Source organism: Ovis aries, chromosome 2 (genome assembly GCF_016772045.2).
Source record: "Ovis aries strain OAR_USU_Benz2616 breed Rambouillet chromosome 2, ARS-UI_Ramb_v3.0, whole genome shotgun sequence".
Lineage (NCBI taxonomy): Eukaryota > Metazoa > Chordata > Mammalia > Artiodactyla > Bovidae > Ovis > Ovis aries.
Genome location: NC_056055.1, coordinates 14,334,202 through 14,348,908, shown reverse-complemented (window position 1 = coordinate 14,348,908; position 14,707 = coordinate 14,334,202). Strand labels below are relative to the sequence as shown.

Here is a 14,707-nt window from a genome sequence, read left to right as displayed (position 1 = left end):
TAAGAATGTCATCACCTAAAATACATTAGTAGCAAAATATAATTAAGGGGAGATATCAGAATTCACCCAAATAACCTCCATCAATAATTTACCTCTCTCGTGACAGGGTCTACCTCTACCAGTCCATGTTCTGAGCCAATGAGCACTGTCGCCTGCTCGGCTCGGAGAGAGAGGCACTGTGGTTTCCCTTGAGCCTGAATATCCCTGAACTCCAGGCTCCGAAGTAACTTTAGATTCCTCATGATGAAGCAATGCCTAAAAAAAAAAGTACAAATACCCTTAATGAAGCTTTAATTTCTCTGAGAAATAGAAACAGCTTTATAACAACAAATGACACTCCAGTACAAGCAAAATGATTCAGGGAGCAGAGAAGTCAGAATAACCAGAAAAAAAAAAAAAAAAAAAAGATGTAATCTGAACCCACAGAGAGATAAGTGGTAGAAACCTAACCAATTGTTTAAATCTAGAGTCTACAAAGTGAGGCTGTGAAATCTGTTTTACATTCTCACTCTTTGGAAGAGGCAAGATTCTCAACTTCAGAGTCTTTTCTTCAAAAAAGATTTAACATCAGTTATTTTGCAAGGAAGCTAAGAACACAATGAATGAGAAAACATGTTACTTTTGCACATGAGGATATCTTTGTAACTTGACAGATTTACAACACTGTATAAAAATCTACATGTATACATACTTGGCAGTTGGAGAAAATAGAATTACTTTAATATCACCACCTATTATAAACTGGCTTTTTATCTTAATTAAAAAGTTAAAATTGAAATCAAACATAGAAATAAAGAAAAGCATTTACTGCTCTGAGAAAGAAAAGACACTATGAAATTACAATAGGATCCTTCAAAACGACGAGCAACAATTGGAGGAGCTTGATAACCTGATATCACTGCTTCACGTAGCTCCACTTTTCTGGTCTGGTTTTCACCAGGGCAATAGAAAAGCTGAGAAACGAATGATCAATAGGAAACATACTTTGGTTTAGGCAAAATCAGACGTGCTTTAATGCATGTGTGAAGTCACTCAGTCATGTCCGACTCTTTGTGACCCTGTGGACTGTAGCCCGCCAGGCTCCTCTGTCCATGGGATTCTCCAGGCAAGAATACTGGAGTGGGTTGCCATTTCCTTCTCCAGGGGATCTTCCCAACCCAGGGATTGAACCCGGGTCTCCTGCTTTGCAGGCAGACACTTTATCCTCTGAGCCAAAGCTTATATGCTAATATTTATATCCAGACCGCTTTAAGGTTTGTAAGTAGAATTCCCTAACTTATGTTAGGAGTGACAATTACATAGACCACATTGGCCTAATTGTCACCTTAATCCACGGTGAATTTTCTCATCTTGCATTTTGTACATATGACAATGAAAGAATAAACACAAGTCACTTCTTACACTACATAGCAGATTAAGCGCAGTTTGAATGAGGCAACATAAAATATGAGTTAAGAGGAAAGCAAGACCACACTTGGTAGAAGTGAGGAAGAGAAGCAAGGCAGACAATGGTTTTGTAAGGTTTCACGACATATATATTTAAGAATTTCTGGGAATTATTTGAACCTGTATTCTATCATGCAAACTTTTAATTTAGATCTAATCCTGTATAGAAAGCTTGTGTTTTTTTCAAAGAATATGAAAATTACATTATCTTTCATCTAAAGACACCACAAAGATGACCACTGACATAGATCTGAAAGGATAGGAAGATATGAGATGAGAGAATGTCTGGGCTAGAGGGGGGTAAACAAGGAGCAGCAAGAGATGAAAACAGGCGACAGGGGATGAGATGTACTTCATGCTGGTTTAGCTAATTATGCTGTTATTGTTGCCATGATAAGATCATCAAAATGTCTTTCTGTAAACCTGCATTCTATTCATCAATAACCTCTGGACCCAGCATAATAATTTGGAAGGTAAAGGCACAAGGAACTGAGGACTCCCTTTTTCCTGTAACCTTGCTGTTCCAGTCAATGCCACCCCAGCAATGGACCCTCCTCCTTCTAGGGGCCCTTGGTCCCAGTCTCTAGCACTCCCAGGACGAGTCTGGTAACAACCACCCCAGAGGTTATCAGCACTTTTAACCAGACAGGTGCCCCTCCAGGTGCTTGACATCTACTAACACGGAGCTCCTCCTCTGAGTTCCGGAGTTATCAATACCAGCTTTACAATCTCTCTCATCTAAGGTTAAGTCATGACAACCCCAATGGCTTCCCTTGTTTGGAGCCTCAGATCTAGCTAAGTGTTGTAACTTCTTCCATTCGTTTACTTTTCAGTTATTTCACTGTTCCTTTCTGCTTTTTGTTCTTCCAGGAGCTACTTAACCACTTCTTCCTATTAAATTCTGCTGAAATACAGTGTGTTTTCTGCTTTCCTGCCTAGACCCTGACAGATATAGCAAACAACCTGAGTTCTCAAATCACTGAGCTTTCAATATCACCAGCCAGGGGCAGCTCATCGTTCATCCCCCTTCTCCCCAACCCTCCCAGCCTTAAAATGAACTTCTCTAAATTTTCACACCCATCACCTTTATTCCTTTATCTTCTCAGAAGTGTCCTATTCCTTTTCAAGACCAGGAAAGGAGAACCCTCCAAACTCCCCAGGACCTTGGCTTATCAGTCCCTTTTTTTTACATCTGCAATCTCCAACTCCCCTGCCCTCAATGACTCATCCTTTTTCAGCCTGCTAACCTGCTAAAGATCTCAAGCTTGGATCCTCTCTGAAATTCTGACAGTGCCTCTATTTTCTTCCCTTGCTCCTCATCCATCCACTTCTTATCTAATTATCATGTCCATGACTATAAGTACCAAACAGATCATTAATATGCTTATTAGATCTAAATGTCTAGCCCTGACCCTCCCCAAACTGAACATTAAACTCACATTTTCAACCTTCTACTGTTATTACAAGGATTTCTCAAATGCACATCAAATGCAACTTGTTAAATGGCTTACTATTCTCGACCAAATTAGTTTCCCCGCTGGGGACATGGCATTTCTACTTTGTCTGTTCTTCAAGTTGAAACAGTGTTTGCTTTCCTTTTGCCCACATTTTCATAGTAAACTAGTCACTACTTACTGCCCTGCCTATCAATGTACCGTTTGAATCTTTTGCATAGTACGTAACCCTACCATCGGCTACATCCAACATTGAGCACTTTCTAAGTGTTAATTCTGGACAAGAAATGACTACAGTCACTGCCTCCACAGAGGTCACAGGGGAGAGGGCCACCTAGGATACCATATAACATGGAGAAGCACACGGACGACATTTCCAAGAAAAAAGTCGCAGGTGCCCGAAGGGGCTCGCAACACATCATCTGAACTTCTCCGACCGGTTCTCTCTCAAGTGCATTGTTAGACTTTAATTGGTGCATTAACTGGCTCAGCTGTATTGTTAGCTCCTGCAGGGAATCCGGAGCTTGGGTAAAGTGCGCGGCTCGGGGAGCAGCAGGTCATTCCCCGCCTGCCACGCCGCGTGGAGCCCTCTGATGGCCGCGGGTGCAGCAGGTGGCAAGTCGGGCAGAGAACTCAAGGCTCGAGCGCAGAGGTGGTCACGCCGGACTTCACTCTGGGCCTGCAGCAGGCAGCGGCCGAGCGCTCGGGCAATCTCTTCATCGGGACACCCTCTGGAGGACTGGGCCCGTTTCTGTGCCTCCCACCCTCCCCACCCCACCTAGGCCGCTCGAGCGCTCACCTGCGCCGCACTCCGAGGGCCCCGAGGACCTCCCCCAAAGAGCTGTGCGTCCGCCTTGGGTCGCGCACTCGCCTCTGTCCGCTGCTCTTGAGCTCGCGCGGCGTGCACTCTGTCGCCGTGCCGCTCGACCCCTTCCAGTAGTGGCTGAAGCGGGGCCTCGGAGATGCTAGCCGCGGGACCCTAACAAGCCAGCGACTCCAGCTACCACCCTAGCGGAGCTGCGCGGGAGTGAGGTCACGAGGAGGAGGGGGCGTGGCCAGCCTTCTCCGGTGCCCCGCGAAGTACCGTGAGGAGCTGCGCTGGCCACCGCCCCCTACCGCTACGTATTCCTGCCCAGCCTATTGTATTTGACCTCTGCTTTGACGTCAGATGCCTAAACTCAATAATTTGGCTGGTAGGCGGAGCCCGCGGGATCGGAGGAGCAGCGCGCATGCGCACACCGCGTGTCTCGGGCCACAGGCCGGAAAGACACCCTACTCCTGGGCCCGCGGGAGGAAGTGTCTGGGTCCCGGAGGGCGGGGTTTGCAGCCTTGGAGGTCGCCATGACTACCGAGCCCGAGGACCCTGAGGCCGCCTTGGCTGCTGAGCCTGCGGTGCCGTCGCTTGTGGATCGTTACTTTACTCGCTGGTACAAAGCGGGTAAGTGGGGAATGATGTTCGTCTCTCCTGGGCCCCATTGGCAATATGACAGATCATAAGCCACGCGCACTCTCCCCACAGCAAAAGGAACTGGATCTTTGTTCCCCTCTAGGCCGAGGGAATGGTATTTGCAGAGCCCTGGCAAAAGAGCAGGGTGCATTCTGGGGAGGGCGAGTGCAGTGCGAGTTCAGGAGGGTGGGTTACTTGGGGGAAGACGATAGTCTAAGGTGAGATATCCGAGGGAGATAGGAACTGGCTTGCAATCTCCTTGAGTACCTAAAGGGTTTTAAGGGACTCAGTGCACCATAAAATGATTTAAACAATCAGGTCGAAACTAAGCTAGAGGCATAGGGAGTGAGAAAAGAGGGTGGGTTAGAAAGAGGCGTTTAGATAGCAGATGCTTCCAGTTGTGTTGCTGGAGAAGACTCTTGAGAGTCCCTTGGACAGCAAAATCAAACCAGCCAATCCTAAAGGAAATCAGCTCCGAATGTTCATTGGAAGGACTGATGCTGAAGCACCAATACTTTGGCTACCTGATGCAAAGAGCCAACTCATTGGAAAAGACCCTGATGCTGGGAAAGACTGAAGGCAGGAGAAGGGGGGCCGGGTGACAGGATGAGGTGATTGGATGGCATCACCGACTCAATGGACATGAGTTTGAACAAACACCCAGAGATAGTAAAGGACAGCGAAGCCTGGTGTGCTGCAGTCCATGGAGTGGCAAAGAGTCAGACACAACTGAGCTACTGAACACCAAGAAAGCAGAATCTATTACTCTTCGCCACTCTCTGGTGGCCCAGTGGTAAAGAATCTGCCTACAATGCAGGCGACCCCAGGTTCGATCCCTGGGTTGGGAAAATCCCCTGGAGAGGGGAATGGCAACCCACTCCAGTATTCTTGCCTGAAAAATCCCATGGACAGAAGAGCCTGGTGGGCTACAGTCCATGGGGTCGCAGAGTCGAACACGACTGAGATACTAACATACACTTACAAGTAGGTATCCTATTGGAGAGCTTTGTGTCCCTTCAAATAAGAGTGATGGGACCATCACTGGGGACCCTCCTCCACATCCTTGCTTATATTCATTCAGGGATAATAGGTGTAATCGTTTTTTGCAATATTGAAATATTTTATAATACCATATGTCTTATTGGCCAAACTTTGTGTAACCAACCATCAGGTTTATCCTAGATTGAGGAATCTATCTATTCTGTCCTGGAATACATGACTTTCAGTGCTAACATCACGACAGTCCTGGGCAAACCAGGATGAGTTACACACTCTAAAATTGACCAGGAAAACATGTGCTACTATATTAAAAGATGCATCACTAATCATCACTTTTTTTCCTAATAGAAATAATGAGTATAATCATTTTAAAGTGAGGATAAAACAAGATGGAGCAAAGAATTAACATCACTTTGACACTGAATGAATGATTCCATCTGGTCCAGATTTCTTTAACTTCTTTATAGGAAGCCTTTAGGTGTATCTTTTTGAGTAATGAGGGGATACCAGTGATATATGTATCTAGTCTTCACAATTAACTATCTTTATGAACCAAAGAAAGTACCACACAGTGGCAATAAATACTGACTCAAGAGCCATAGACTCATTAATTTCTTCTAGATGTCAAAGGAAAACCCTGTGAAGACCACTGTATACTACAGCACTCTAACCGGTAAGCAAACTGGAAATTTTAAATTATTAAAAAAATTTTTTTTCTGGTATTGTAGCCTGGTATGGTCTTGTACTGAATATTCATTAAGTTATTATCTTCCACTGTGTTGAGATGGTATTTTATATATATATATAATAGGCATTTGGTTGACAAGAATGAGTTTTTCAATGCTTAAACAAGTAAACTTGATTACTCAGACATCCAAATGGAGGACCATACCCTTAGTCAGCTACTACTTCAAGTAACCAGCCTGTGCCTAACCACGGAATTGCCTGAGCCCATGGAGAGGGCCAGGATGGAAACACAGATGTGCATATGGGCATGTCTCAGTGCTATCTAAACACCTTGGTACTCTACCCTTTTAGGGGAAGGAGACTCAATCCCATTTTCTCCATTTTTATTATTGTATTCTTCAGTCAAGCTCCAATAGTAGCTGGGGAAGAAAAATGCGGGGGAGGGGTGGGTGGGGAGGGAATGATAGGTTGGCTAAACAAACGTCAGCTCAGCTCTTCCAGTGCCAGCAGGAATACTATGTTATAGGAGGAAGAATTATACCATGTGATAATACAGGATCCATCTTTGCTCCTCGTAGAATATGTGTCATCACGTTGGCAGGATCTCATCCAGTTCTTCAAAGTGGAAAAACAATTAAAAGCATTTCTTATCAAATCAGTACCAACTGTAGCAGACTTCAGAACAAAGTCTCTGGGAAATTTAAGCGGGTATGTACCTGTATTTCTTTACTTAAATTCTCTATTATCAGAATAATGATAGAGCCAGTCAGTCTTATAACCAGCAATATATACTCAGCATACTTCCCTGGCAGTTAAGAGGTGATTTTAAGAATCACCTTGAACTTTAAATTTTCAAACCAAAAAGATAAGGTATTTCAAAAGGAATATTATCTGTCATATAGGTTCTGTACCACCATCCCTACCATCCCCGGGATAAAAGATGGAGAAAGTGGGCCTTTGAAAGAACAACTCTAATACCGATATAAGAAGATATTTTGTCCCTTCTAATTTTATTAAACCAGTATGTCAAATTAGATCAATGCTTTTTGGTCACATATTTTCACATGTGAATTTAAAAGAGAAAAAGTTCTGGGGTAGTAAAAAAAAAAAAAAAATCAGTCTTAAGAAAATACACAGTATTTGCTTCATATCATTTCCCATTCCTAAATCATTGCCAGTTTAGTACACATCTAGCAATACCTTCTTCCTCCAGAGTGTTCAGTTATAGAAAAATGTTACCTCTATCCTCTACAACTCTATGTAAGACCAATATTATTCATATTAAAGGAGGGTATCACACCAAGGACAATTCAATACCATACTAAAATATCCTGACAAAGACCCCAGATGGTGAAGTTTGAGTGGATGACTTCAGTTCAGTTCAATCACTTAGTCGTGTCCAACTCTTTGCGACCCCATGGACTGCAGCACGCTAGGCCCCCCTGTCCATCACCAACTCCGGGAGTTCACTCAAACTTATGTCCATTGAGTCGGTGATGCCATCCAACCATCTCATCCTCTGTCGTCCCCTTCTCCTCCTGCCTTCAATCTTTCCCAGCATCAGGGTCTTTTCAAATGAGTCAGCTTTTCACATCTGATGGCCAAAGTATTGGAGTTTCAGCTTCAACATCAGTCCTTCCAGTGAACATTCAGGACTGATTTAGGATGGACTGGATGGATCTCCTTGCAGTCCAAGGGACTCTCAAGAGTCTTCTCCAACACCACAGTTCAAAAGCATCGATTCTTCAGTGCTCAACTTTCTTTATAGTCCAACTCTCACATCCATAAATGACTATTGGAAAAACCATAGCCTTGACTAGACAGACCTTTGTTGGCAAAGTAATATCTCTGCTTTTTAATATGCTGTTAAGGTTGGTCATAACTTTTCTTCCAAAGAATGTCTTTAAATTTCATGGCTGCAGTCACCATCTGCAGTGATTTTCATTTACTGAGTTCATACAAAGAGTTTCTGCTAATTACCCTCACTGTTCTATAAGACCCTTGTTTATACTAGGCCTAAAGGCCTCTAATAACCTGCCTTATAATTATTGATTTCCCCCCCTCATTCAAGAAGAAAATGGACTTTAAAAAGCATGGACCATTCTTTGAAATCTACAAACTACAAGTAACAGTTAGTGCTTCTGATGTTCCTGTGATAAATCTTTGTCCAAAACAGTAACACCATTGTTACAACTGAGGAACAGAGAGGGACCTGCATATGGACCCTCTGTAGAGAAACGCTGATTGGATCTCAGCACTGCTCATCATTTATTCTAAGGGAGGTGACAACAAACACACTTCTTTTTGATACAGACCCAGTGGTAGAGAAACCATCTAGGATAAATCCCTAACTGCTTCTCTCAAAAGTGGGGAGTCACACTGACTAGTATTTTGAAACAGAGTCAGCACATGCCAGAGAAGTGAAGCATGTGCTAACAACACCTGAATACTAATGATATTGTGAGTGGTAAAGAGGCCCTAAAGAACAGTATCTAGACCTCAAATGTTCACTGCAGTAAAAATTCCTGGAAGAAAAGAGCAATACATGAAACATGCTTACATCCGTTTCCTATGAGCCTTCTTGTAGGTATTTGTCAGAACCTCTCCAGATATATCTGTACAGTGGAGAACGTGAAACTAAAACTGTGCCATGACATTCAGACAGATTCATGTCAAAATTCAGTATACACTAGTGGGAGACAGGGTAAGGAGTAAATTACTCTTAACTGCTATTTAAAACTTTTCTGTTTTCCACATTTTCCTTAAAGTGCATTTAAAAAAAAATTAGAACAAAGATCCCTCTTCAAAAAGCCTTAGTGATTGACCCTAATAAATAAGTCCTTTTATCTATTATCCATGGCATTCTCCAGGCCAGAATACTGGAGCGGGTAGCTGCAGTACCTGGGTTGGATCTTTCCAACCCAGGGATTGAACCCAGGTCTCCCGTATTGCAGGCGGATTCTTTACCAGCTGAACCACAAGGGAAGCCCTTTATCTATTATAGTTCTAATATAAAAATAAGTGGGAATCTTAATGAAACTAACTGTATGACATTGCTGTCGTTTGCTATAATATTGGATTTTATATTGTTTATTCATAAGATTTCCCTGTCCTTTTGATATATTTACACTTGGATATATGGAGCTTTCTCATATACAGTTAAATATAACGTATAATAAGATAAAATATATTCTTAATATGTAACTAAACTATTATCACATGTGTCTTTGACTGCTTTTCCCCCTAGAGCTTAGGATGTTACCTGACCCGTAGCAGGCATTTAATATATAAATGTTTGAAGAAATGAATGTTTTTTTCTGTACTTCACTCATTTTTACTTAAAACACAAATTCCAGGAATATATGCTATTGTAACACTGAGGGCTGCCTCTCAAAGAAAAATGAAAATGTACATCAATTAATTTTTCTTCCCTTTTATTATCAGGGGGCACAGTTTCTCACAGAACTTGCACCTCTGTGTAAGATTTACTGCTCAGATGGAGAAGAATATACCATATCTAGGTAAGTTACTTTTGAACCACAACTTTGGAGAAAGAAAGGAGGTTAATACTTTTCTTCAAACCAATTTTTTTTTTTTTTTTTAACTAGCTGTGTTAGGGGGCGGTTGATGGAAGTGAATGAAAACATTCTCCATAAACCATCTATTCTTCAAGAGAAGGTAAAAAGGGCTGGGGAAGTAGGAGCCCATCCAGTACTTTTTATCTGATTTCTGTATCATTCAACAACATTAAATATTGTTTCCTTTCTAGCCATCTACCGAAGGCTACATTGCAGTTGTGTTGCCCAAATTTGAAGAAAGTAAAAGCGTAACAGAAGGGTTACTGACACAAAAGGAGTATGAAGAAGTTGTGGTGAAACGCCTCAAAGCCACAACAGCTGCCTCCTGAGGGGCGAGGACTGAGGCGGAGTGAAAGCAGCGCTGCCTCCTTGTCCTTACCTGGCCTGCCAGTCCGTGCACCGAGGAAGAACCGCGGGTGAGGCCGCCTTCCCACCCGGCCACCCGCAGCGAGGCCCGATCTGAAAACCGACCGAGTTTCCCTTCTTCATCTTGCATGACAAGCCTCAGTTCTGTCTTCTGCCTCCCAGATCTGACTACGCATGTACTCACTCACTCTGTTCTTCTCTTGCTTTTCTCTAACAACTGGCAAGCAAGATGTTTTCCTGGTTAAAAACCAACAAAGCATTTTGTGGAAAAATTTACTCATCATCCTGTAGCCCATTAATAACTACTATGTTTTGACATAATTCTGTTTGAATGTTACAGATGGTAATTGTTTTTGCCTCAATTTTCCGTCATGTTGAAGCTGAAAAACCACCAGCCTTTCTTCCCCAATCTGCTTCAGTGTGACACCACCAAAACGTCTGGTCTCACTTACGTTGCCAAGAAGAGGCAAGGGCATAGTTTGCCTTCTCTGTTCCTACAGGTTGGCCTTCAGCTCTGAACAATGTAGCACTGGCTTCTTAATGGGGGACACATGAAAAGGCCTGAAAGGGGCTTTGCTAACATGGAAGTATTACCATGTGGTGTTACGTAACGTTTATTTGTGGTCAATCTCACACTTCAGTTACAGGATAACCAGTGAAGAAGTTATTATAATTCAAAGACACAGATGCCTTTGAACAAAAAAAAAGCTTTCATATTTAAAGAAACAAAAATCTATGAATTTATGGTTTCAGATTATATATTTACAATGAATTTCAAATAAAAGTGCTTTTAAAATTTTTATTTTTCCTTAAGGGCTGCAACACATACAAACATACAAATATTTCTTTTTAAATAAAAGTTATCATTGATGTGTAAATTCTTTTGGACTTCCTTCATCTTTTGCTGTTCAAGTTGTAAGTTATCCCTTTCCCACCCCTACTCGCACTCTGAACCGGACTTGAAACAATGGACTGGTTCAAAACTGGGAAAGGAGTACCTCAAAAGGCTGTATATTGTCACTCTGCTTATTTAACTTATATGCAGAGTACATCATGAGAAACGCTGGGCTGGATGAAACACAAGCTGGAAGCAAGACTGCCGGGAGAAATATCAATAACCTCAGATAGGCAGATGATACCACCCTTATGGCAGAAAGTGAAGAGGAACTAAAAAGCCTCTAGATGAAGGTGAAAGAGGAGAGTGAAAAAGTTGGCTTAAAACTCAGCATTCAAAAAACGAAGATGGCATCTGGTCCCATCACTTCGTGGCAAATAGATGGTGAAAAAATGGAACAGTGACAGTCTTTCTTTTCTTGGGCTCCAAAATCATTGTGGACAGTGACTCCAGCCATGAAATTAAAAGACACTTGCTCCTTGGAAGAAAAACTATGACAAATCTAGACAGCATATTAAAAAGCTGAGACATCACTTTGCTGTCCGAGGTCCCCCCATAGTCAAAGCTATGGTTCTTCCAGTAGTCACATATGGATGCGAGAGTTGGACCATAAAGAAGGCTGAGTGCCAAAGAATTGATGCTTTCAAACTGTAGTGCTGGAGAAGACTCTTGAGAGTCCCTTGGACAGCAAGGAGATCAAACCAGTCAATCCTAAAGGAAATCAACCCTGAATATTCATTTTAAGAACTAATGCTGAAACTCCAATACTTTGGCTACCTGATAGGAAGAGCCAACTCAAAAGAAAAGATCTGGATGCTGGGAAAGATTGAGGGCAGCAGGAGAAGGTGTTGACAGGATAAGATGGTTGAATGGCTTCATCGACAATGGACATGAGTTTAAGCAAAGTCTGAGAGATAGTGAAGGACAGGGAAGCCTGGCATGCTGCGGTCCATGGGGTCACAAAGTTGGACACGACTTAGCAAATGAACAATTCTCATTTCAAGTATATAAGCTCTTTTGTGAATAAAGCTTTTAAATTATTTTTGATTTATAAGGAAAATTCTTTTAAGTGCCAGCCTGACTGTCCCCTAAGTATACCCACCAGACATGATACAAGTAGTAACTCTGAACCTCCGCTCTGATAGTACTGTGAGCTCAAAGTGTAAGTGTAAACCAGCAAATCCCCATTTCATGTAGCACAAATGATTCCCAGAGATGTCATAAAACAAAGATACTAAAGATAGTAAAAGGATTATATATCTGTTTTACATATACTGTTATAGCATTCTCCCATTATTTCCACTGTAATTTAAAAGAATATTTTGGTTTCAGGGAATAAATATCATGTTTGGTGATTTCTATAAAGAAATATTTTATAAAGGTCATAACAAAGCTGACTACATCCCATTTTCTCCCGAAGGCCTACAGCAAATTCAGGTTTCCTTCAATAAAATACTGACTAGCTAGGTGGTAGTTCTGTGGTTCTTCATGATCGGGTGCATATTCATTATGAGGGCTGAACCAGATAATTATCATCAGACAGGCCTATAGAAATGCTGCCTTTTGGCAACTGGCATGTCCTGTTAGATTTCAAAATGAATTTCAAAGCACTGTGATAAAAGAACAGAAAAACAAAGTTAACAATACAGAATCAGGACAGAACTTATAAACGGATCCTACAAACCCACCCCACAAAAACAAAAGCTTTGAACCCTAAAATTTAAAAGACTAAAGATGTTTATTTGTTTTATAATGGAACATTCCAAAGGCATGTATATAAAATGTATGTTTACTCAGAATTTAAACAGCTTAGTTCAGTTATTCTGTCTTCTATCTTACATTCCATCAGTCGCTACTGAGAAGTACAAAAACTACTTCTGAAGCCAGTAACAGAGACTTAGGGTTCCAACTAATATTCAGGGCAGAAACAAGCCAGCTATGCTAGAATGAGAACTACAACCACTTCCTAGTGAGCTGCTCTCTAGGCTTTTGTGGCATGAGCTCCATGATCCTGCTTTCGGGAAGGGAGAGGAGAGGGACATGCATCACAATAGACTGCCTGTGCTCTGAAACACAGAGAACAAACGTGTGCTCTTAGGATGGATGACCTGCCCCAGAGGGGAAGGCAGAGGCCCAGTCATTCTCAGTAGGCAGGAGGGAGTGAAGACGAGTCCACAGGCTTATGGGAAACCCTGCATCACCGAGACTACTGGCTTTCTTCTGCTGCAAATTAGTGTCCTAGATGAGAAGCTTAAATTTTATAAAATAGAAACTTATGGTAAAATATGCCATCCGTGAGCATATATTTAAAATAGCTTCTTTGGATTAAACTGTCGTTAAGACAGTTGGGATATTTGGTCTGACTTAAAGAACATTATTCAAAGCAATGTCCCATTTTAAAATCACCCTGCAATTAGAAATATAGCAACTACCATGGCATTTATTAGTTGTCAGAAAGCTTCACAATCGGTTTCATGATCAGAAAATAAAGCAAGATTTCAGTTTGTTTTCTCTGCAAAATTGTTGAGTTTCTGAAACATAAAGGATCATTTGCTTTTTAAAACGGTCAGTGTTGCCACATGGCGTTCCCAAGATCTGACCTCAAAAGTTTCTCAAGTTTTACCATCCACAGTTGTAACTGAGACCCATCTGCTGTTTTCCATCTAAAGCTGGAAAGAATTGATATAATTAGTTTCTGCTTTACTCTTAAAATAAAAATTGCAAAGTTAAACAGCATCTATTTTCTTTTGCATTTTCAATTACAACAATTTTTAAAATTTGAGTTTAAGACAGAGAAATCATCTCACCTTCTTCAACAGTTTATAGCAAAGTGAGAGAAGCTGAACCAAAACAGCCATCATGGATCTTGCCTTTGTAATACACTTATCAACCTGGAGTGACAGAAAGCAAGCAGATCAAATTCCTACCAGGGGGCCTTCAAAAGCCTTTAGTATCTACAACTTCACCATTACAGAAATCTAAGGGATCTCAGCGGCTATACAGATTAAGGTCTCTGAACTGACTTGATGGACTGAGGCCCCAGAACACAGAAGCCGCGATTGCTGCTGAGGTCTCGTGTGTGCCAACTTCATGGAGCCTCAGGAGAATGAATGCAAAACCAACCTGCTCTATTTCAGACCACTGATGGGTTTCTCAGTGTGCACCAGTGGCAGTGAGCCCCTTAACCTGCAATCCCTCGCACTCGGCTGCACACAAACTTCCTAAGATAAACAATAGGAGCCTTTCTCTCTGAAGGGTCTGTGCCCTAGACAGGTGATGATGGTGACATTTAGGGGCAGCTGCTCAGTGCTATGAGCGACGTCACTTTCACTTTTCACTTTCCTGCATTGGAGAAGGAAATGGCAACCCAATCCAGTGCTCTTGCCTGGAGAATCCCAGGGACGGGGGAGCCTGGTGGGCTGCTGTCTATGGGATCGCACAGAGTCGGACACGACTGAGGCGACTTAGCAGCAGCAGCAGCTCAGTGCTATGGCATTAATCATGTCCAAAAAGCTAACTTATCTGGTGAACCTACTGCTCCCCGAGGTCAGCTACAGATGATAAACAGTTCTTGTAGTTGAGGCAGGAAAATGGAAATCAGTTGTACTTTGGGTATTAACACTTTATTTGAAGAAAGAGGCTGGATGCTAACCTAATAAAAAAAGGAGTGTGAACGTTTCTCAAGTGCCTTCCTGCACATCCCACTGTCCCTTTTACCTTTAGAAACACTTGATTCTGTAAAGGTGTCTTAATTATTGTCTGGAGCTGGTGGCAGAGAGGGACAAACTTGTTTATTTCCAGGAGAAGCATAAGTTTGTCATCATCTTTCAGCTGA

At 42.1% G+C, this 14,707-nt stretch overlaps 3 protein-coding genes across 9 annotated transcripts in view; 1 reads left to right on the top strand and 2 right to left on the bottom strand.

Annotated features, from left to right (window-relative positions):
• The window catches only part of ELP1 (elongator acetyltransferase complex subunit 1), a 56,359-nt gene extending 52,422 nt beyond the window's left edge, over nt 1-3,937 (bottom strand). For 2 of the 3 annotated variants that reach the window (XR_006058573.2, XM_042242917.2), the window contains exons 1-2: nt 3,700-3,937; nt 93-255 (exon numbers count right to left, since the gene is read on the bottom strand). Coding sequence is in view for 2 of the 3 variants with exons in the window: in XM_042242917.2 (XP_042098851.1) it covers nt 93-242 (150 nt within the window). In the remaining variant the exon portion in view is untranslated. The remainder of the gene's footprint in view (nt 1-92; nt 256-3,699) is intronic. The other variant, XM_042242918.2, reaches the window with a different exon arrangement.
• A 272-nt stretch (nt 3,938-4,209) lies between these two features.
• On the top strand, nt 4,210-10,855 carry ABITRAM (actin binding transcription modulator). 3 transcript variants are annotated; one of them, XM_004004026.6, is made up of 6 exons: nt 4,210-4,338; nt 5,968-6,019; nt 6,612-6,741; nt 9,478-9,554; nt 9,642-9,711; nt 9,803-10,855. In XM_004004026.6, the coding sequence occupies exons 1-6, from the start codon at nt 4,242-4,244 to the stop codon at nt 9,938-9,940; spliced, it is 564 nt and encodes a 187-aa protein (XP_004004075.1). In that variant the 5' UTR covers nt 4,210-4,241; the 3' UTR covers nt 9,941-10,855. The 3 variants fall into 3 exon arrangements, with proteins under 3 accessions (XP_004004075.1, XP_042098854.1, XP_042098855.1); XM_042242920.2 differs by having other exon boundaries at nt 6,560-6,741; XM_042242921.2 differs by having other exon boundaries at nt 5,949-6,019; nt 6,560-6,741.
• Nucleotides 10,763-14,707, bottom strand: part of CTNNAL1 (catenin alpha like 1) — a 59,040-nt gene continuing 55,095 nt past the window's right edge. Inside the window, exons 17-19 of one of the 3 annotated variants that reach the window (XM_027964137.3) lie at nt 14,590-14,703; nt 13,680-13,763; nt 10,763-13,541 (exon numbers count right to left, since the gene is read on the bottom strand). In XM_027964137.3, coding sequence (XP_027819938.2) covers nt 13,536-13,541; nt 13,680-13,763; nt 14,590-14,703 — 204 coding nt within the window. In that variant the 3' untranslated portion in view covers nt 10,763-13,535. Of the gene's footprint in view, nt 14,704-14,707 lie in introns of all 3 variants that reach the window. The other 2 variants (XM_060408976.1, XM_060408975.1) reach the window with 2 other exon arrangements.

Excerpts from the sequence above, each read along its gene's own strand:
- ABITRAM (XM_004004026.6), top strand. The coding sequence starts at position 4,242 with ATGACTACCGAGCCCGAGGACCCTGAGGCCGCCTTGGCTGCTGAGCCT. Across the intron at positions 6,020-6,611 it reads ATACTACAGCACTCTAACCG|AATATGTGTCATCACGTTGG; the intron begins GTAAGCAAACTG and ends TGCTCCTCGTAG. Across the intron at positions 9,555-9,641 it reads GAAGAATATACCATATCTAG|CTGTGTTAGGGGGCGGTTGA; the intron begins GTAAGTTACTTT and ends TTTTTTAACTAG.